Source organism: Aquarana catesbeiana, linkage group LG07 (assembly GCF_042186555.1).
Source record: "Aquarana catesbeiana isolate 2022-GZ linkage group LG07, ASM4218655v1, whole genome shotgun sequence".
NCBI classification, from domain to species: domain Eukaryota; kingdom Metazoa; phylum Chordata; class Amphibia; order Anura; family Ranidae; genus Aquarana; species Aquarana catesbeiana.
In genome coordinates, this window is record NC_133330.1 from 313,003,964 (window position 1) to 313,025,337 (window position 21,374).

At 42.6% G+C, this 21,374-nt stretch overlaps 1 protein-coding gene across 1 annotated transcript in view; it reads right to left on the reverse strand.

Annotated features, from left to right (window-relative positions):
* Window positions 1–21,374, reverse strand: part of GIPC2 (GIPC PDZ domain containing family member 2) — a 138,617-nt gene that overhangs the window by 15,175 nt on the left and 102,068 nt on the right. Inside the window, exons 4-5 of the mRNA XM_073593687.1 lie at window positions 13,957–14,066; window positions 9,205–9,286 (exon numbers count right to left, since the gene is read on the reverse strand). Of these exons, the coding sequence (XP_073449788.1) occupies window positions 9,205–9,286; window positions 13,957–14,066 (192 nt within the window). The remainder of the gene's footprint in view (window positions 1–9,204; window positions 9,287–13,956; window positions 14,067–21,374) is intronic.

The following is a 21,374-nucleotide window of genomic DNA, read 5'->3' on the forward strand; positions in this document are numbered from 1 at the left end:
TCATTTTGTTAGCAAAAAATTTAAAACCCAGCAGTGATTAAATACCACCAAAAGAAAGTTATATTTGTGTGAAAAAAAATTATAAAAATGTCATTTGGGTACAGTGTTGCATGTCTACGCAACTGTCATTCAAAGTGTGAGGATTGGTCTGGGCAGGAAGGGAGTTTAAGTGCCCTGTAAGCAAGTGGTTAAAGAACACAGTCCATGTGAAAGTAAGAGCCTGTGCCCATTTATGTGTAACCCCCCTGTGAACATGGCGGCTGATATTGCACTTTCCATTCAGGGAAACAAATAGACCCTTTAGGAACATCTTTGGTCTCCCAGAGTAAACAAATTAATTCTATTAAAACACAATCTGCTGCCATTACAGCTTAGCACATTCACAAAAATCACATTAAACTGAAGACCATTTACAAAAATACCAAATTCGAGGGTGGATAATTTACAAGAATCCCATTACATAAGTTAAATTACGATCACGCGGTTTTCATTAGCTGTCAAACTGTTTTTTTTTCTAAGTGAATTCAGGAAGCTGGAACAAAAAGTTCAACCTATAATTTCCTACTGCTGCAATACATGTTCATTATCACAGACATAGCAGCACTACCCGCCAACAGGTCTCAGTTGGACCAGTTACTAGCCAGATGGTCATGCTTGGTTGGTTTAGCTTCCGTCTGCAAATAATTAAATGGTTACTCCTTTATAAAGAGGGTAATTTAGTGTAATGTGGCGGGGTATTATTTTTTTTATAAAGAAGAGAAAAAATTTAAATTTATGTTTGGCTTCATTGAATTTGAAAATGTGCAATTTAGGAAATTACTGTTTTATTAGAGTGGATTCTCTGTGTCCTGCTATAAATCCCTGTTAATAAAGATAGTACTATTTACTGTAAAATAAACTTGCCTATGGGGCCATGGACTACAGTCAGATGAAAGTGCATTTCAATCGAGCCAAGGTTTTCTCAACCAGGGTTTCCCCCAGGGGTTGTAGGGGGTACCTTGAAAAGTAAGCAATGGTGGATTGATCTCCTGCCTATATTGACCAGCTACTGTATGTGAGGAAGCATTACCCAATTGACCTCTAGTATACAAGGAAACTACAGTCTGTGCTTTTTCTGCTCTGGGTGTCAAGTATGCCTGAAATACCACATATAAAAAAAAAAAAATTCTACAACTTACTGATCATGTAAATGTATCATAAGCTGCAGATATTCAAAGCCGTTACGCACTATCACAGAACTGACACCGCTTGAATCTGCCCTGGTAGATGATCAACCACTTGAAAAACCTCATATTTTTATCAAGCCTTACAAGCATTATCATCAAAGGCCAAGCCGGCTTTCCTAACCAAATGGGAGCAGGATCTACAAAAATCACTGTCAGAGGCCCAACGATCTACAATTGTACAACTAACGCACACCTCTTCGATGTCCTCCAAAACGGCAGAAGTGAACTATAAATTGCTGACGAGATGGCATTACACCCCACTAGTGCTACATACAGTTTTTCCACCCACCTCACCGCTCTGTTGGCGGGGGTGCGGAGAACAGGCAGCCCCATGTGTGGTGGTCCTGCCCGTGCCTTCGTCCATACTGGCTGACTATATTGCACTGGATCAAAGAGGTCCAAGGTTATGAGGTTCCTAATGACCCATGGGTTATATTGCTTAATTGTACAGGAAAACCAGTGGGAACATATAAGAAATCGATAACACCCCACCTGCTGAATGCAGCAAAAGCACTTATCCCCAGGTACTGGAAGCAACCAACTGTTCCTACTTTACGCCAGTGGTTGTTGGAAGTTGACCATACATACCATATGGAGGACCTCACTAATTCCCTTAGGAATAAATCTGATTGGTCAAAAAAAACATGGTCCTGCTGGTTTGCCTTCAAATTCTCATCCGCCTATGCGAAAATTATGGCACAACCTGTGTAAAACTGACTCTCAGTGGGTAATTGTGAATACAAGCATCTTTTCTGCCCCCCCTCTAGAACTTTTTCTCCCTTTTCTTTAATCGATATTCTTAGTAGTTCTATCTAGGTTAGGAGCTGTCCTGTAGCGGCAGCTACTACTGTCTTTAACTTTCAATATGATAAGGTATTATATAGACTAATGTTTACTAAATGACACAAGGCCTCTGGAGACGCCTCATATATGCCTAATAATACAGTATGTGGAATACTGAACATGCCAGGTGTCCATAAGTGTTTGTGTAATATGACATCAAGAGTTCTCCTTGTTGTTGTTGTTTTGTTAATTTCTCTCGATTACCTGTATTTTGTTCCTCAATACTTATTGAACAAAAAAAAAAAATAAGCTGCAGATATAACATTTTTTAGCAGGGGTTCCATGAGACCTGAAAATGCCAAAATGTTTTCTTTTAGTGTTGGGTAGAGTGTGGAAAGGCTAGAATCTCTATCAGGTTTTCGTAGTTGTCTATGTCCCCAGCGGGAAGACATACATACCTTAGGATCCAACCTTGATGTTTGCTTTATTGGGTATCTGTTGACGTTGTCAAATAATTGGGTGCTGTCTAGATTTTATATGTTTTTTAATTCATTTTTGTAATAAAGAATATCATTTTTATATAAATTTTGCCTCATGATGTGCCTACAAAGTCCGCTTTTTCTTTAAGAGATGTTCTCAATCCTTACATACAGTATATCTATTGGATATTGGCATTGTGGGGGTCCTCCCTTTCTATGTGTTGACTTTAGATATACCTCAAATTTGTTTTTATTCAACGGATCAAACTGTAAAAATGTATTTATCATCTTCACTATTAGTATTAATTATTGCTATTCTTAATAATAAATAACAATAAGTAGTATTCATATTACTAATTTATCATTAATTGTTAAACCAGCATCATAATTGATTGTAAAAATTATCAGAGTTAGTATCACTTTACATTCACATTAATGGACTATTCGCACAAAAACAAAAAATCTTCTAAAAAAAAATTTTAAAAAATGAAAATTTTTATGTGTTTTGTTGCGCGTTTAGGAAGGGCACAGATGTTATTACTGCCTGAAGAAAATAGGTTGCCCTATGTGTGACATGCGTTTTGCCAGAGTTCCCCTTTAAGGGTTTAGGGCTGTTTGCTTACTCTTTGCTGCTGAGTGTGTAGTTGTTATAAAGAGCTTTAATAAGATAATTGATTGATTGTACATGAATTAGAGCATAGCGGTGGGGAACTGGCCAGCCCTTTGTTACTGCAGAGGGTAAAGAGGCTATAAATTTCATGCTTCTATTCGTCAGCAAGATTACAAGTCGTATCTGCTTCCCTGTCCCCGCTATGGGTGTGCTCCCCATTTCTCACTTCTGAATCATAAACCGGACTGTGACCAGTTAAGGGATTAATCAGCAACTGCAGGCGAGATCCAAAATTCTGAATAAACAAGTAAAGTGAAAGAAGTTACCCATTTCTGCTTTTGATTTTTGCTTTTTCTGTTTGGAATTAAAAATAATAGATCTTATGATCTTGCATGAAAAGTGTTCTAAGTAAGCATCTAGGCATTGCACACAATGCAGCTTGAATCCCCAATGAGTATACTGCTAAAAAAGTGAATTAAACTTCTGCGCTTCCACATTAAATAATATGAATATGGATCTAGCTATATTAAGCAGACACCTAATAGTGTTCCCACAACTATAAATGAAAGAAGCAATGATTTTGCTTATAAGCAGCGCAGCCCCATTCTATCATTGCTTTTTTTTTAAATCCCCAATGAACCCCATTATCTATTACCACAAACTGCCATAATTAGGAACAAGTATTTCGCGGAGAGGAACTTTTAAAGTATGTAAGGCTACAGCTCACAATCAAGCACAGAAGCAGTAGTGGAGATAAATGCATGCTTCATTTGTATCCTAACGAGCCCTGCTGTAATCTATCAGATGTAAGTTTATGCCTCAACCACTAGATGGCACTGCACAACTCCGATATAACTTTTACAGAATATTGACTATGCAGAACTAGGAAAGCAGGCATGGGCTAATTAGCAATTCAAGCAAACAGAAAATTTAGATTTTGTTTTCAGTTTCCCTATATATATTTATGCAGCTTGTCCAATCAGGTAAAAATCACACATTATAATTTACGATTATCTGGATTACCTACATGTTTCAGGAATCCAGACAAGTATGATTTATAATTGTATGATTTACTGCAGATTAAAATCAGCACAATTATATTCAGGCAAAAAAAAAAAGAAGCAATTCCCTGATTTGCCAGTCTACATGATTTGCAAATTGATTTATAAAGCCTCCATATCTGCATTTACACAAGGTGATATTCCCCAGGAACAAAAGAAAATACTACAAAAATGTACATCTTTTATAATATATAGACACAGTGAGGGTGGTTTACATAAACTGGTGCACACAGAATCGGGTGCAGCTGTGCATAGTAACCAATCAGCTTCTAACTTATTCAATTAAGCTTTGAAAATAAAATGTTGAAACCGATTGGGTATTTAGCACTGCCGCACCACATTCTGTGTGCACCAGTTTTAGTAAATATCCCCCATTGCGGGGTTGATTCATTAAGGCTCCGTTCAAATAATGGTGTTCTGGATTGCGGGCAGAATCGGCGGGACTGTGCCCGTGATTCCCAATCACCGCAAAACGCAGGACGTGCTTGTGATCCCTATTACTTTCAATGGCACCCAAATCCCTTCGCGATTTTGCCACGATTGTTGCCTGAAGAATCGCAGTAAAGTTGCGCAAATATTAGTCGGGCGACTTCTTTTTTTGCAACAGGTGACACGCATTTTTGTTTGCGTGATTTTACCGCGATTCGTCGGGCGACAAATGCGTCACTTTCAATGGCACCCAAATCATGGCCTGATTTTGCCACGATAGTCACCCAACGAATCGCAGTGCAAATATTTTACCGCGATTCATTGGGCGACTTCTTTTGGGCGTGGCAGGCGTCCTGCGATTTTGTTTGCGTGATTTTACCGCGATACGTCATTCCACAAATGCAACAAAATCACGCCACGATTTGGGTGCCATTGAAAGTAACGGGGATCGTAAGTGCGTCCCGCATTTTGCGGTTATTCGGATTTGCAGGCAGAGTCTCTGCGATTCCGCCCACAATCCGGAATGCCATGGTGTGAATGGAGCCTAAAACTGGAGAGTGCACAATCTGGTGCAGCTCTGCATAGAAACCAATCAGCGTCCAGGTTTTTTTGTCAAAGCTTAATTGAGCAAGCTGGAAGCTGATTGGTTACCATGCACAGCTGCACCAGATTCTGAATGCTCCAGTTTTAGTAAATCAACCCCTGTATTTATATACTGTATTGTTGTGGTCTCTTGGCCTCTACCGCTTAAACGGTTCCTTCTCCACCACACCTTTCTCCATGCCAGGTCTCCCAATGGTGCTTCTAGTCTGTAGGAAATGATATGCCTCCAGCCTGCTCTCTGATTGGCTAGGAGTATATGGATTTCTGTAGACCAGGAGCTGTGATTAGAGGTAAGTAACAGCTAGTCAGTGAATGACCATCCATTGAACTAGCACTTCCGCCTAGCAGCTCTAGGGTCACCAGTTTGAATCCCAACCACGGCACTACCTGCCTGGAGTTTGCATGTTCTCCCTGTGCCTGTGTGGGTTTCCTCCGGGTTCCCGGTTTCCTCCCACACTCCAAAGATATGCTGGTAGGGTAATTGGATCCTGTCTAAATTGGCCCTAGTGTGTCTGTGTATGGATGTGAGTTAGGGACCTTAGATTGTAAGCTTCTTGAGGGCAGGGACTGATTTTAATGTACAATATATATGTGTAAAGTGCTATATAAGTACCTGTAATAAAAAAAAAAGGAAAGAAATCTTGAATATCCATGGTGTGCTGGCAATATATGCTTTGACTCACAATGTTTTTGATCTCCAGCTGGTACCTACTCCTTTCTATTTCCAGGAACGTGTGCGATGGGAATATTATACATGATCATTAGGTAAAGGGATCATTGATGAATAGACAGACTGATCACCCAAGGACACTGGACACAGACTACTCCTGGACATAAGTCTTCTCCCCTGGACACAGGGACCACTACTAGTCATAGACAGTAAGGACAACTAGACACCAGGACTTTACAACCACTGGATATGGTACTTGAGACCATTGATGGACTGTAAGCACTACCACTGAGCACAGACCACAGGTATTGCTTAGAACAACCACTACAACATCCAGAAGAACAAAGTTTGGCACACATCCCTGAATGCACACTGCCTGCACTCATGGCCATGTACCGGTCCTTGCGCGTCTGTCAAAAATGGCTGTGTGTGTGTCCATACAGCCATTGGGGTTGATTTACTAAAACTGAAGAGTGCAAAATCTTTTTTTGGTCAAAGCTTAATTGAACAAGCTGAAGTTAGAAGCTGATTGGCCACCATGCAGAGCTCCACCAGATTTTGCACTCTCCAGTTTTAATAAATCAACCCCATTGTGTCTGCATTCACTTACCTAGGTTGCCTGAACAAACCTCCAAGCGGTGACTGGCGCAAATACAAACACCTCATTCATGGGCTTTAGGTCTAAAAGCAACAAATAACTCCTGCTGTGCTGTATCTTTAACCACTTGCCAGCCGTAGAACTTAAATAGGCAGGGTGGCACTGCTGCGCTGGATCATGTACCTAGTACGTGATCCTACACTTCTGGGTTGGGGGCGTGCATGTGCGCCGCCGCCGGTCCACTCGCTCTGTGATTATACCGCAGACTCAATGGGTACCGCAGACTCAATGTCCACTGGCACCCCCCAAGCATCCAGCACAGAGGCAGAACGTCAGTCTGCCTATGTAAACAAGGCAGATCGCCATTCTGTCAGTAGGGAAGGCATGGATCCTGTGTCTCTGCAAAGCAGGTGCATGGATCCATGTATTCCCCTAGTAAAAGCACCTCCCCCACTGTAAAAAAAAAACACTAGCTAGGCACACATTTGACCCTTTAATTGCCCCTGATGTTAACCCCTTTCCAGACAGTGTCATTAGTACAGTGACGGTGCATTTTACAGCACTGATCACTGTATTAGTGTCATTGGTAACCAAAAACAGTGATGCCCCGTACACACGGTCGGACTTTGTTCGGACATTCCGACAACAAAATCCTAGGATTTTTTCCGATGGATGTTGGCTCAAACTTGTCTTGCATACACACGGTCACACAAAGTTGTCGGAAAATCCGATCGTTCTAAACGCGGTGACGTAAAACACGTATGTCGGGACTATAAACGGGGCAGTGGCCAATAGCTTTCATCTCTTTATTTATTCTGAGCATGCGCGGCACTTTGTCCGTCGGATTTGTGTACACACGATCGGAATTTCCGACAACGGATTTTGTTGTCGGAAAATTTTATATCCTGCTCTCAAACTTTGTGTGTCGGAAAATCCGATGGAAAATGTGTGATGGAGCCTACACACGGTTGGAATTTCCAACAACAAGGTCCTATCACACATTTTCCGTCGGAAAATCCGACCGTGTGTATGGGGCATTAGTGTCTGACTGTCCGCCACAATATAGCAGTCCCACTATAAGTTGCTGATCGCCACCATTACTAGTAGAAAAAAAAAAAAAAATCCCAGACACTATAACTTTTGTGCAAACCGATCAATATAAGCTGATTGGGATTTTTTTTTTTTTACCAAAAAAAAAAAATGTAGCAGAATGCATATTGGCCTAAATTGATGAAGAAATTAGATTTTTTTTCCCCAAAAAATATTGGATATGTTTCATAGCAAAAAATAAAAAATATTGTTTTGTTTTTTTTGTTTTTTTTTTAATTGTCTGTCTTTTTTTGTTTATAGCCCAAAAAATAAAAACCACAGAGGTGATCAAATACCATCAAATAAAAGCTCAATTTGTTTGCTCTTATTTTATTGTATCCAAATATTTTATTTGGGTACAGCGTCGCACTTCCGCGCAATTGTCAGTTAAAGTAACGCAGTGCCGTATCGCAAGAAATGGCCTGGTCATGAAGGGGGGTAAACCTTCTGGAGGTCAAGTGGTTAAAAAACCCACAAAACACGAGCATCATGTAATAAATGTTTACCTGTACAATGAAGATTTTATATGTAAAGGTACAAAGTTAGGATATAAACCAGCAGTTAAAAAATAAATAAAAAAGTTAAACCATTATTCTTTACTTTTAAGGATGAGTTCACTCCAGCCCGTGCGTTATGCACTGTTAAATGCGCATCCACTGATGTGGGTTGTTAAAGGCAGTGAGATGCCCTTAAGTATGGTGTGCATGGGGTGTGCATGGGGTGCATGTTTGCTATGTGCCCTTGTGTTGAGTCTGTGTTGATCTGTGCAGATTGCTACAGCTCATCAGACAAGGTAAGAACTAAGCCTATAACAAAATGTGCACTTCCTATCTTGCAGGACATGCAGCATACCAGAAAGTGGCAGCACATAAGATCAGGCATTCCAATTGAAACCCTACAAGCCTACAATACTTTCCATGTGTGCAAGATGTGATGAATTTTGACAAATATTTGTAAATCATTGCATTTAGGCTCTCTCACAGCTTACACAACTCTCCCTCTTCACAAATACCAACAAGAGAACATAAGGAAATAATTTAACAAGCAATTTCACTGGCAACCAGGCCACAGCTTCGCAGTAGAAGGCATCTGGGCTCAGGTAGCGTCACAGCAGCCATGTTATTGAAGCCAACCACTAAATATCCCCGGTTTAATGGTCTGTGGTTACGTTTTGGGTGAATACTTCGAAGAGGTGGAGGGTGAGCTTGTGTATATTTCCGAAAATCAGCCCAGGAAAAACTTTCCATAAACTCCGCTTGACATTTTGGCTCTCGGATGGCTTGAGAAGCTCAAAGTTCAAGTTTGATTTGTGAAACAATCCCGAGAGATGTGTTTTGTTGGGCTGAACGCCAGCTGCAGCCCAGTAAAACCGTCTTCGCCACAGGCCGTGAAATCAAGGCATTCTCAATGAAAATAAATTGAATTTCCCCAAGTCTTCTACTTTCCATTAGGTTTTACCGTTGCAAAGCAATGGCATTTTAGCTCTAAAACCTCAAGATTGTTTGAAAACCGCATTTTAATAATGCATATACAAGCAAAACATTTCCCAGAGCCCCCAAGCAACAAAGATCCCCGGCAGGAGAGGCTGACGGTAATACAGAAGGGGGATTATAGCGACCTTTGCATTTTATTACACGCAGATGAAAGGGGACTCACCTAACTCGATGTCTCTTATGCCCATGTAGCTCTCTAGAAGGTCATCCACTTTCTTAATCGCCTTTTCTTCGAAAGCAGTAGGCTATGAAGGAACAAGTAGAGAAATTATATTTAAAATATACATGACATAAACAATGCAAAAAAAACAGTGTTAGAAGAATGGGTTACTAGGAGTCAAGGAATCACCACTGAAGCATTTCAATGTTTAATTTATCTTCTCCTCAAAGATATATGAAGTCCTCATAGACAGTAGAGTAAGGCTTCTGACCAGACATTTAAGCAACACAGTTTGGTCACCTCCCTGCACCAGCCAGGACAGTGAAGAAACAGCTAGGTCGGAAAAAATGAACTTATTCCTTTACTCCATCCATTCTCAACCAGACTTCTGTGGAACACAAACTTTCTTCCAGGGGTTGATTTGGGTTTCATGAGCCATAAGCAATTTCTTCCTCTCAAATAAATGAACATTGACACCAATGGTCCTATTAGCTATCTGTAAAGGGGGCATTCTTCCCATTGACCCCCAATGGAGGAGCATTCTTCCCAATGACCACCAATGGAGGAGCATTCTTCCCACTGACCACCAATAGAGGACCATTCTTCTCACTGACCACCAGTGTATTAAGTTCCTTCACTGATTATGAGTGTAATGGAGACCTTCAATGTGAAGATGTACTACAATTTTCACTGTCCACATTTGTTTTCTGGCCATTTTTATAATTTGTTTCATTTCATTATTACTGAGGAAAAAAAAGTGTTGGCGTTAGAGCAGCCCTTGTAAGGCCAAGCACACCACATTGATTATTCTTATTTTATTCCTATATGTCCATCTTACTGTTAATGCTAATGCGTCAAAGAGCTGTAGATATATTAGATATTAGCAGGGGTTTCCTAAGACCTGAATGTTATTTCAAAGGCTCCTCCATATTAAAAAGGTCAAGAAAGGCTGCTCTACTCAATCTGTCTCCGCTCCTATCAGCAAGTACCTTCTCATCACATGTACAAAGCAACAGGTTCACTTAAGTGCCACACTCTCCAGCTGCATTCACGTTAATATTTTCCCCCTGCCCCCATGGAGCGAAGAGAGGTAGCCCTAGGTAACCTCCAAGTCACAAGGGCTGAGGACTCTCTAGACATCCCTATGTGATGGTGCTGCATTAGTAAGCAATCAGCAAGCACCAGTGGCACTGTGATGTTGAAGAATAGCGAGTCAGTCATAAGCTCCTGTACCCAGAAATGCATTACTCACACCATGTAGTGGGACAGCAAAGTGAACGTTAGTGTGGGCAGCTGGAGAAGTTGTTAGCTACATTAAGTATCTAATAGTAGTACCGTAAGTCACATTTAATTGAACTTCTCATGTTTCCACACCAGTTTTAGTGTATACACCCCAAAATGATGGCCAAAATGTCTCTGAAGGTCTTCATTTATACTCCTGGAAAAAATAGAACCATCACAAACATACTGGCAATTATTTTGGGGTGTATACCATGAAAGTGGTGTGGGAATATGAAAACAGAACAAGACTACTACTAGATATAATCATGACGTGGTTAAATGAGGAACGTCCTGGTTAAATGAGCACCTTCATAGTTACAGCACAGGTTCACTTTAAAGCCTAGAATACACCAAATTTTTTTTTCGTTCAACCCAAAAAAACCTGACTGGCTATTGTGTTCTGACAGGGGGGCATTGGCTGAGAGCGCTGATCGGGAGCCGGTTGGCAGACCTTTTCCGGTCATAAGCCTTCAACAGAAGCTGGCCAAGCAGCCGGCTTCTGTCGGCCGGCTGCCATACACACGGGCTGAGTGTCGGCCAGTTTCTATTGAACCGGCATGCCAGCTGACATTTGGCCCATGTGTACTAGGCTTAACAATCTACGTCTACCTGTGAATAGTGGTTAAACATGCCTCAATAGTTGCAAGAGATCAGATACAATAGAAAATCAATTGTGATAAACATGCAGGAAGAATACATGCAGTGCTGTAACAAGCACCATCAAGCCTCAAGTCCTCAATAATACAGTACATGCTAACATTATCTGACATGCTGGAAGATCTGTGCATCAACAATGGTCATTCCCCTTTTTATCCAAACATTACTTGATGTATTAATGTAGTGTGCAAATCGAGCAACAACAGACCGCTTATTCCTCTATCTGACCATGTATGACCAGTTTATCATGGAAGTACCCAACAACCAAAGTCTGGGAAATTGCTGTGACTTTTTGCGCAATAACGTGCAAGCATGCATTTAATATCGAAGACCCCCCCCCCACGGGTTTTCTGTACTATTCATTTTACATTCTGTTGGCAATTTGCCCACTAAGATTACTTTCTTGGACATGTCGAGGTTTATACTGGAACACGCATGCTGCAGTTCACATATTTTAGCTGAAAACTAATGTTCTCATAGATTGGTCTCACTGTACAGAGTGTACTAAAAAGATTATCTGTTGTATCTGAACTATTAGAGAAGATTGTTTTTCTTATACAGGTACTGACCATATTGACCTTGAAACCTCTCTCAAGTCAAATAATTCCTGCTCACCTTCAAATAAATTGATGATCATTAGATGCTCTTGTTATTCTCTAATGGGGCGTACACACGGTCGGACTTTTCAGCTACAAAAGTCCGACAGCCTGTCTGACAGACTTTCGACGGACTTTCGACGGACTTGCAGCGGACTTTCTAACGAACAGACTTGCCTACACACGACCACACAAAAGTCTGTCGAATTCTTACGTGATGACGTACACCGGACTAAAATAAGGAAGTTGATAGCCAGTAGCCAATAGCTGCCCTAGCGTGGGTTTTTGTCCGTCAGACTAGCATACAGACGAGCGGATTTTTCAACCGGACTCGAGTCCGTCGGAAAGATTTGAAGCATGTTTCAAATCTAAAGTCCGTCGGATTTGAGGCTGAAAAAGTCAGTTGAAAGTCCGGAGAAGCCCACACACGATCGGATTACCAGCCAGCTTTAGTCCGTCAGCGTCCGTTGGACTTTTGTAGACGAAAAGTCCGACCGTGTGTACGCGGCATTAGAGTGAGGATGGACTAATTTATATATAATTCAGGAGCTAGTCAGGCTACTCTAGATGCCATCTAGAACTTTTATGCATATAAACAGATAATTATTTAGGTGCATTGGCAACTGAGTTCTTTTACATTTTGAGCTCTGAAAAGAATGAGGTTGATTTAGATTACTGATGTTACAGTAGTAGGTCCAGTGAAGTTTTAACCAACAGAAATTGTAATTTTAAGATCACAATTTATTGGTCATGTGTCAACAAGCGAGTGAGCTGCACTCAGTATACAACTTTCCAAATAATTTTTATTAACTATGCTTCAATCCATACACAACTTAACAGGAGACCCCCACTGACTACATATCTAATACCACATGGGCAGTGTGAATTGACTATGAGTCAATCCAAGCAACACTCTGGGTCCCCCTGAGGGAGTGCATGTGTACTGAATAGGAGTCAAGCCATGCACTGCCCAATAGGAGCCTGGACAGTGTTTGGATTAACCTGTAGCCAATAAGGTTTGATTTGTCTTTCATGTGCATGGCGTGAGCTGAGAGTGGTGGACACAAGCTTCCATGTAGTCACAGGTGGAATGGACAGTTCAGTTGCCTTGCTTTTAGGCAAAGTTTTCCCTACACTGCTCTTCTCCGGGGCCATCTTGAATCGAGAACCAGCGCATGGGTAGAAACGCTTCAGGGTTTTTTTTGTCAGGTTTATAGGATCTGGCAGCGCCCTGCACGGTCTGAGCATGCACCAGAGTAAAACACATACATTAACAAGCCCTGGGGCTCCACCATTTGTTCAGTAGACATCCCAATGCAAACTACAAATGGACATCTCAACACACATTATGCACATATGGTCCACTACTGTCACCATCAGGAAACCTAGCCTAAGAAATTCCATGTAGCCATTGCTGTTTCAGGTTTTTATTGTTCTGTGTCTACACTGGGGAGATTTCTTCACATTTCCTGTCGCATTGTGCAATAAAACTGAACTCGGAAAGCGAATATCTGTTATGTTATATTGAACATCTTGAAATGTTATTTGTGCCTATGAAAAATCTACCTTTTACCTGGAATTTCTTTTGCAAAATGGCAGAGCACTTCATGGTATGTGAGTGTGCCTAGGCACTTCTCACTTCCTCTGGAATTTGGATTGAGATTTGGATGATGACACTATTGTGCTGCTCATTGTTCTCCTTACTGGAGGCTCTGACATGAGGAAGCAAAACTCTGCCTCGATCCATCCCAGGCTGCAGCCAGGCAGGCCTCCACAGACTGTCCACCACAGTGCTACGCTGACCTCTGGTTCTTGGAGATAAACCATCCTATTTCCATCTTCTGACTTGCCTTGAGATGGCCCCTGTCTAAGACCCTCCATGTTGTGGGTGGCGACTGTCTGTTCCACTCTGGTTATTTGATGGATGATTTTAAGTTTTTGTCAGCTGCTGCACATGCTACTTGTTGACTATACACACCAGTGTGGAGATATAGTGCAGAACAAGTCATGATAATTCAGTGATGGGAAAGGTTAGCTGTAGAGAGACCATAGACAATACAAGTGACTAGTCCTTTTCCCTCTGCCTGCCTTTTTGGCAATGCTTACAGATTTCAGTTCCTCTTTTAAAAGACTACGGGTTTCCTTTAAATGTCATTCTTTTCAAGTATGGCTGGAATTAAATGTTAGATAATTTCCCTGGTTTTAAAATGTAATGACTTACCATTTCTTCCACGGTAGCTGGTCCTTTAGATCGTAACCGTAATGTCTCTCTTCCAGTGGAAATTTTACCATCTGTTGTCTTTCCACCTCTTGACCTTGGCTCAATCATTTCTGAAAACATAAAAAAAAAGCATTTTTTTTAACTGCTAACTCAGCAAACCTTATAGTCTCCGAACACGTTAGCGCTTTTATCTAAAAAGGGAGAGTAAATTAGCACTACATCGAGGGACCGAGGAAGGTGACCTGGGTACCAACCATTTATTGCTAAATATTAAACAGATAATATATTCCTGGTCCATCCTGGGTAAACATATGCCTCCAGTATGTCCACAGTTTGACAAGATGCTCCAAATCTTGCTCCTGGGACAGGAAATTGTAAATTTAGAAGCCATTTAGATGTTTAGAGGTTGAATCTATTTGGTATGGAAAATTTACACTGCAATTTTTACTTTTTATGATACTGGGAGATACAAAGGATCACCCCACCCAAAAAGATTTTCTTTATTTTTGAGTAGAAGCTTATTGGGTTGAAACATACTGTTTTTTTTGCTTTGAAGATGTCAGCAGGGAGATCTGTGTACCAGGACCAAGTCTACTTACCTGCCATGGCTAAAATTGGGTCTCAATTCTTGTAGTTGGATTTTGTATTGCATTTTCTTTACATGTAAAAAATGAGGGCTGTATCTTAAGTCATGCAAAAGTGGGCATAACTTTTTTATTACCTTACATAGGTCATTTAAATTTCATATGTTGGTAAAGTAACACTTCCTTTAGTAACTTCTTGTCTTTCATTGCACGTAAATAATGGATTCCAAGCAGAAGCAATGTGCTGTCATTGGGTTCTTGGTGAAGGAGGGGCGCAGGCTTTTCGACATACACGGAAGGCTACAGAGATGACACATTGACAAGAGCAATGTATTGTCACTGGTGACTCTTGTCACTGGTGTCATCTTTGTAAACATTCTGTTACCTTCTCTGGATGGCAGACAGCCTAAACCCCTCCTTCATCAAGAACTCAATGATGGCACTTTGCTTCTGCTTGGAATCCATTATTTTACCTACAGTGTAAAAGAAGAAGAGTTACTATAGAGGAAGAGTTACTTTACCAACATGTTAAATTTGAACAACCTATGTTGCATTCATTTTGGTACCCCCCCCCCCCCCCCCCCCTTGTAAATGTCCCTGAGACTTCTCTTGTTTCAGGACAAAAAGGAAGACTATATGGCATGTAGTGCTCACCCCTGCAAGGGCCACTAGTTTTGTCCCACGTTCTTCCACCAAATAGGTGCAATGGCAGTCAGGCACACAGCAACAGTCACATCTCTGGCTCAAAAAAACAGTCTAGGGGTTGCCTTTTTTAAATGTATTGGTTTGATAGGGCATGGAGCTGTGAGATTGGAGAGATTGAGGACTTCACTTCTCAGAGTGGCTTTTCCAACAGTAGCCCAGCAATTGGACAGCACCGGGACACTTTCAGCAGTGTCCCAGGCCAGGCAAGCACTGGTATTAGTAGGGATCAGCAGCAACAGTCACTAGGGTTCCTTTGTTCAGGTCTGTACTCACAGTGTCCCTGAATGCCCCCAGTATCAGGCAGACAACTCCTCATTGAATTTTCTAGACCATACCCCCAGTGAAATCCTTCTCTTAACTTAGGAGGACTTTGCAAAATACTGCTGATGATGAGATGGCTGCTTGACTGATGGGAACTGCTTCTCCTGGACAAAACAAGGCAGCTCCAGGCTTCAGCCTATTTATGCTCCCCCCCAGCCACCATCTGGGCACTTTCCTCCAGGGATTGGCTGAGACAACATTTGCTTCATTTAGAATCCTCCAGAAGGCAGGGGGGAGCAATCAAACCTGCAGCCAGTGAAACCCAGAACAGCCCAAAGCAATCACAAGCTGTTTAAATGAATACGGGAGAGCCACAAGAATTAAATTTGCCTAACTTAACTAGCAGCTTATCTAGGAGAGTGCTACAGGAATAAGATGGCAGAGCCAATAAATTGAACTCAGGTGTAGAGATCTCACTGCTGCAGTCAGTCCATAACTGGAAGATCAGTTGTGGCGGGACTGACCAAAGAATACATAAATAATATAATTAGGTGACTGCCTAAAAGCTTAGTCCACCCTAAACCAATAATGACTTTTTTCACTAATGGTTTCATAGGTCTCTCCTCGAGTGAGAGCCTCTACCTCTACATGTACTTAATGTCATACTATCGAAAACACAGCTAGAACTTTTGGAACACATAATACTCAAAAGGTGGTGAAGTTGCCCCTGGAGTTCCCAAGTCATATAATATTTCATGGCCAACTATGTTCTACCTAAAAAATTTATTTTTTGGGTGGAGCAGTCCTTTAAAACGCCCCATAACTTTAATACACAAAAATGTCCTAAAATGTTTCCAATTTAAACATGGTAATGTAATGTCTATGATAACAGCTGACATTCATTATAGGAAAACAGTGAAGGAGTCAACACACCTCATAGGAGGCTTTTAAGACAAACGGCCTCACACCAGTACTGCCAAACCTCTTTGTAAGCAAGGTTCAATTACTGATATATCTATCACAATTCTATTATCCTATGGTGAAGAGGAAATTACAGCTTAATCCAGACCTTTGTGACATAGCAAGGACCTGCCAAGACGACTCAATACAGGGAACTCGAGAAGCCATTGGAACGAAGCCGACATATGCATTATTTAAAACCGTATAGTACCGCTTGAGGGTGCAGAACCATTACATGGTCAATTCCTTCAAAGGCCTCCGAAGAACAGGATGTTTGAGGAAGTGGGCAAAGTGCCTTTTTCAGGCTGATTTACGCCATATTAAAACCACCCATGGAGAGAAGAATTGTCAATACACTGCGAAGCCAAACATAACTTTCTTGTACCTAAGGTATTCAACATTCTGGACAAATTGGTGTTCCTAATTGCAGATTGGACATAGACCTTAGATACAGATGATGCATGCTGATCCTGGCCATGGGCTGCACAGTGGATTGCTTCCTCTATTGTTTATTATGTTTATATGTCAATTAAAAGCCCAACTCTCCTTCCTTTCCCATCCTTCTCAAGCTGCATCCCTGTTGTGGAAATTGTATGAAGATGTATTTTAATATGTATGTCATAGTGTCTCCCAGTGTTAGTTCTCCCGCAACCCGCTCTAAAGAGCTGACTGGGGCAGACTGACGCTGCTTGAGATCCGTTAGGTAGTGGAAAGCTCCTTGGGGATGTAGAGAAGTGTTTGTGGAGTGGGGATATGTCCGCCAGCGAAGGGCCCCTGTGCAATGCACAGAACGATCGTCTGGAGGGGATGTGTTCGCTCTGCAAAGACATTATCGGTTTATCGGATGTACGCTTGTGTCACCCCTGTATGCCTGATCAACATCTTTGTGGTGCCATGGCTTATACCTGCAGATAATCTCCCGTCCACAGAGACAGTAGTATAGTCCAGGCATGCGTTGTTCTCCAAACAACGCAGAATAAGGACTCACGAAAAATGGTAAAAACTGGAGCCTTTTGGTGCGTTATGGTCGGACACCGTCCATAATTTAACCCAGCCATGCGACTTCCATTGTCTAGCTGAGAAAATCTTACAGACAGGGGGCGGGAAATCATACATGCTGCCCATGCCCAGACACACCCATAAGTCTCCCCTAGTCATTGTTCATTGGTTGTTGTATAACCCCTCCTGTTTGAAGGAATGCCTGTGCTTGATTGGTCGATTGTAAAAACACAAGGCTCTATTGTTTATATGAATAAAAGGTGGCTCCCAGGAAGAGAGGAGGGCAGATGAAGGAGTCGTGCTGAGATGAGGATGTAAACATGGTCATGTCTGTTTACTGGGGAAATGCGAGAGACAAGGGTTAAGTAACATGCATTATACCATTATACTGAAAGGGCGCGTGTTAGCGCAGGTGAGATTGATTATGTATAGCATATAGTGAAATCTCCACCACACTCCCCCATCACCAGCCATATTTTTTTTTTTTTTACTCCATTATACATACTTTCTATCTTGCAGTTTTCTAGCCATTTCGCTAAGGTCATGGGTCCATCCCCAATTGCTCCTCCAGTAAGCGCTCCTTCCACCTGAACAGCTCAGGTCTCACTTAAAAAAAAACATTTTTGGACATATTTCTCTTGTGGGTCACAGTAGTGCACTACCTTTTGTCCTCCTGTGACCCAGCGTCAGCTGAAAGCAGACTATTGCCTGGGACAGAGCCACTCCAGGCTCAGGAAGTATCCCAGCAATATTGTTGGGATCCACCCCACTGCCTGATTGACAGCTGACTCCGCCTTTCAGCACATAGCTGAGAGCCGGAGTCAGCGTCTCCTGCCCCCTCCCCAGTGAGCGCTGGAGGTGCAGAGCAGAAAGGGGTGACTGACAGATCAGGAGCCAATCCATCAACGATCATGTGATCACTCAGTTCTCAGTCTCAGAGCCGACATGGGACAACTGCAACATGGAAGTGAGTATGTAGGTGTATTTTATTTTTAAATCCCAAACGACTCATTTAATCAAGAGAAAAGCTTTCATCAAGCTTAACCCCTTAATGCTGACCTAATACAAATATGCGCCTCACTAGACTGGGCTTTTTCCCGTGGGGCTGCATATTTGCATATCTCCCTTTGTGCTGGGAGCGCGCCGCAACCCGTGGTTTAGGGAAAGAAAACTGCATAATCTATAGTATGGCCTGCCTTGGTGATAAAAGGTACAGCTAGATCGTTGCGGTCTATTGTGATATGCAAGTTGGGGAATGGTTCACTTTATGCGAAAAGGAGTCGTTCTTTCCCATCTCAGAAAGATCGGATAACTGCAAGCAGGGACAAGGGGTGGGCAGGAGGGGAAGCTGCCCTGGGCGATGTGGTATCATGTGAGGTGTGGAGGCACCACAAGGAGATTGGGGGGAGAGGAGATTTGTGTTGGATGTGGGATTTGGAGGGCGGCAGGAGGTAAGAATTTTTCTAGGAGGGGAATTTTGGGAAGATGAGCTAGGAGTGGTGATTTGAGGGGGATTTGTGCTTAGAGGAGGGATGGGGAAGAAGATTTGTGCTAGGAGTGGGCATTTTTTTGGGGGAGGAAAATTTGTGCTAGTAAGGATGTTTGGGGGGCATCTGTGCTAGGAGGGGAAATTTGGGGGAGGGGGTGAATTTGTACCAGGATGGGGGATTGAGGAAGGGGAGTGGAGTGAGGGGGGGAAAGGATTTGTGCGCAGAGGGAGAATTTGAGGGGTAGAGGATTTATACTAGGAAGGGGGAGTTTTTTGAGGGGGGGGGGATTGAGCTGGGAGCATATGCCGAATTTTGATTTGAGATGCGGGGAGTGGGGGAGAAAGATTTGTGCTGGGAGAGAGGGGATTTCAGCAGGGGGGTGGATTTGTACTGGAGGGAGGAAGAATTTATGTTTTGGGGGGGCATGCAGATTAGTGCTTTGATTTTTTTTGAGGGGGGGGTTTTACTGACACGATGCTCATACATCTTGGAGGGGGGGGGCACATTTTTTGCATGATCACCCTGGGCTCCAGATGATCTTGTCCCAGCACTGATTGCAGGTTGAAAAGTATCTCATGTGCAGCCATGTAGAGGCTGGGGAAATCACAAGAGCCCCCACATCATTATACAAATCTTTTTGGCAGGAAAGAGACAATCCTATAACACGTTTCTAGTAAAATAATGTAATTAGCTATGTGGCTAGAACTGCATTTTAAATGTGCCTGCAGAATTCTATTGCAAGTCACACCAACTCTCGTTGCCTCATTGCCTCCCTATTCCGATCGTTCCTGTTGGAAGCTCAGCATTTCCATCCCTAGTCACAAGTGGCTTTATATTTTCCAGCCATTTTATTGGCTGGGTGCTACGATTCCTACGCATAAAAACGGACGGCTTCTGTTCAGCTTATGCGTGACTTTCCATGACCTCGTTAATTGAAGCTCTTCACAAAGTTACAAGTGTGATCACAGCTGTCCTGCCATTTCCCAGAAAGACGTCTCTGCTGCCACAAGTGTCCATCGTGTTTCTCATTTTCCTGGATAGCCCACATATTGAGAGGCAAGCATCTGCTGTCCTGGCAGTTACAGTGTATTCTGGCACAGGAACCACCCAGGAGCCCAAACCAAGCTGCATGTCAAAGATGTTGCTTTGGTTTAACCACTTCAATCCCGGGCACTTATACTCCCCCCATTCCTGCCCAGGCCAATCTTCAGCTTTCAGCGCTGTCACACTTTAAATGAAATTTGCGTGGTGATGCAACACTGTACCCAAACTAGCTTTTTATCATTTTTTTCACACAAATAGAGCTTTCTTTTGGTGGTATTTAACCACTTAAGGACCAGAAGATTTTTCCCCACGCCATTTTTTTAAAAATTTTTGCCGCAGCATTCCCCTTGAATGGATTTTGGGGGGACCCCCACGCCATTTTTTTTTAACCACTTAAAGCAGTGTTCCGCCCCCCCCCCCCCCAAAAAAAAAAGATTAAAAGCCAGCAGCTACACATACTGCAGCTGCTGCCTTTTAACAATAGGACACTTGCCTGTCTTGGAGTCCAGCGATGTCGGCACCGCAGCTGATGTTTCCATCAGTTTTCAGGTGCTGCTGCCACCATTGCAGGTAAAGGTACCCGGCAGTGTAGCCTTAGGCTTCACGTCGGGAACCCTACTGTGCATGCGCGAGGCCCCGCTCCTCTCTCCTACTGGCCCGGCGACAGGGAGAGGAGGACGGCTCGTGATGTCACGGGTCCGCGGCCCGGACTCCCGGAAGTGGGAACAGGATATCCGTCTTAGACAGGTATCCTATCCCGCCTCCCCCCGTAAGGTACCAATTGTGGCACTGGAGGGGGAGAGGAGACAAATGAGCGGAAGTTCCACTTTTGGGTGGAACTCCGCATTAAGGACCAGAAGATTTTCCCCTTATGCCGCGTACACACGGTCGGACTTTTCGTCTACAAAAGTCCAACGGACGCTGACGGACTAAAGCTGGCTGGTAATCCGATCGTGTGTGGGCTTCTCCGGACTTTCAACTGACTTTTTTAGCCTCAAATCCGACGGACTTTAGATTTGAAGCATGCTTCAAATCTTTACGTCGTAACTACGACGGACCCCGAAGTCCGCTCGTCTGTATGCTAGTCCGACGGACAAAAAAACGACGCATGCTCATAAGCAAAAACTAAACGGAAGCACTCGGTCTAGTAAAACTAGTGTTCGTATTGTAGGTAGCACATTCATCACGCTGCAAAATCTGTGATCGTTGAATGCAGCGCATTTTATTTCTTCTTTACGAAGGCTCTATAAAGAACGAAGGTGTTTTGCTGTTCATAATCAGAGTTCTCCCAAACTGATTTCTGGATTCTTTTTCTCTTTGATCTCATGAATGATATAGTATGCATTTTAAAAACAATGTTTCCATACTAATAATA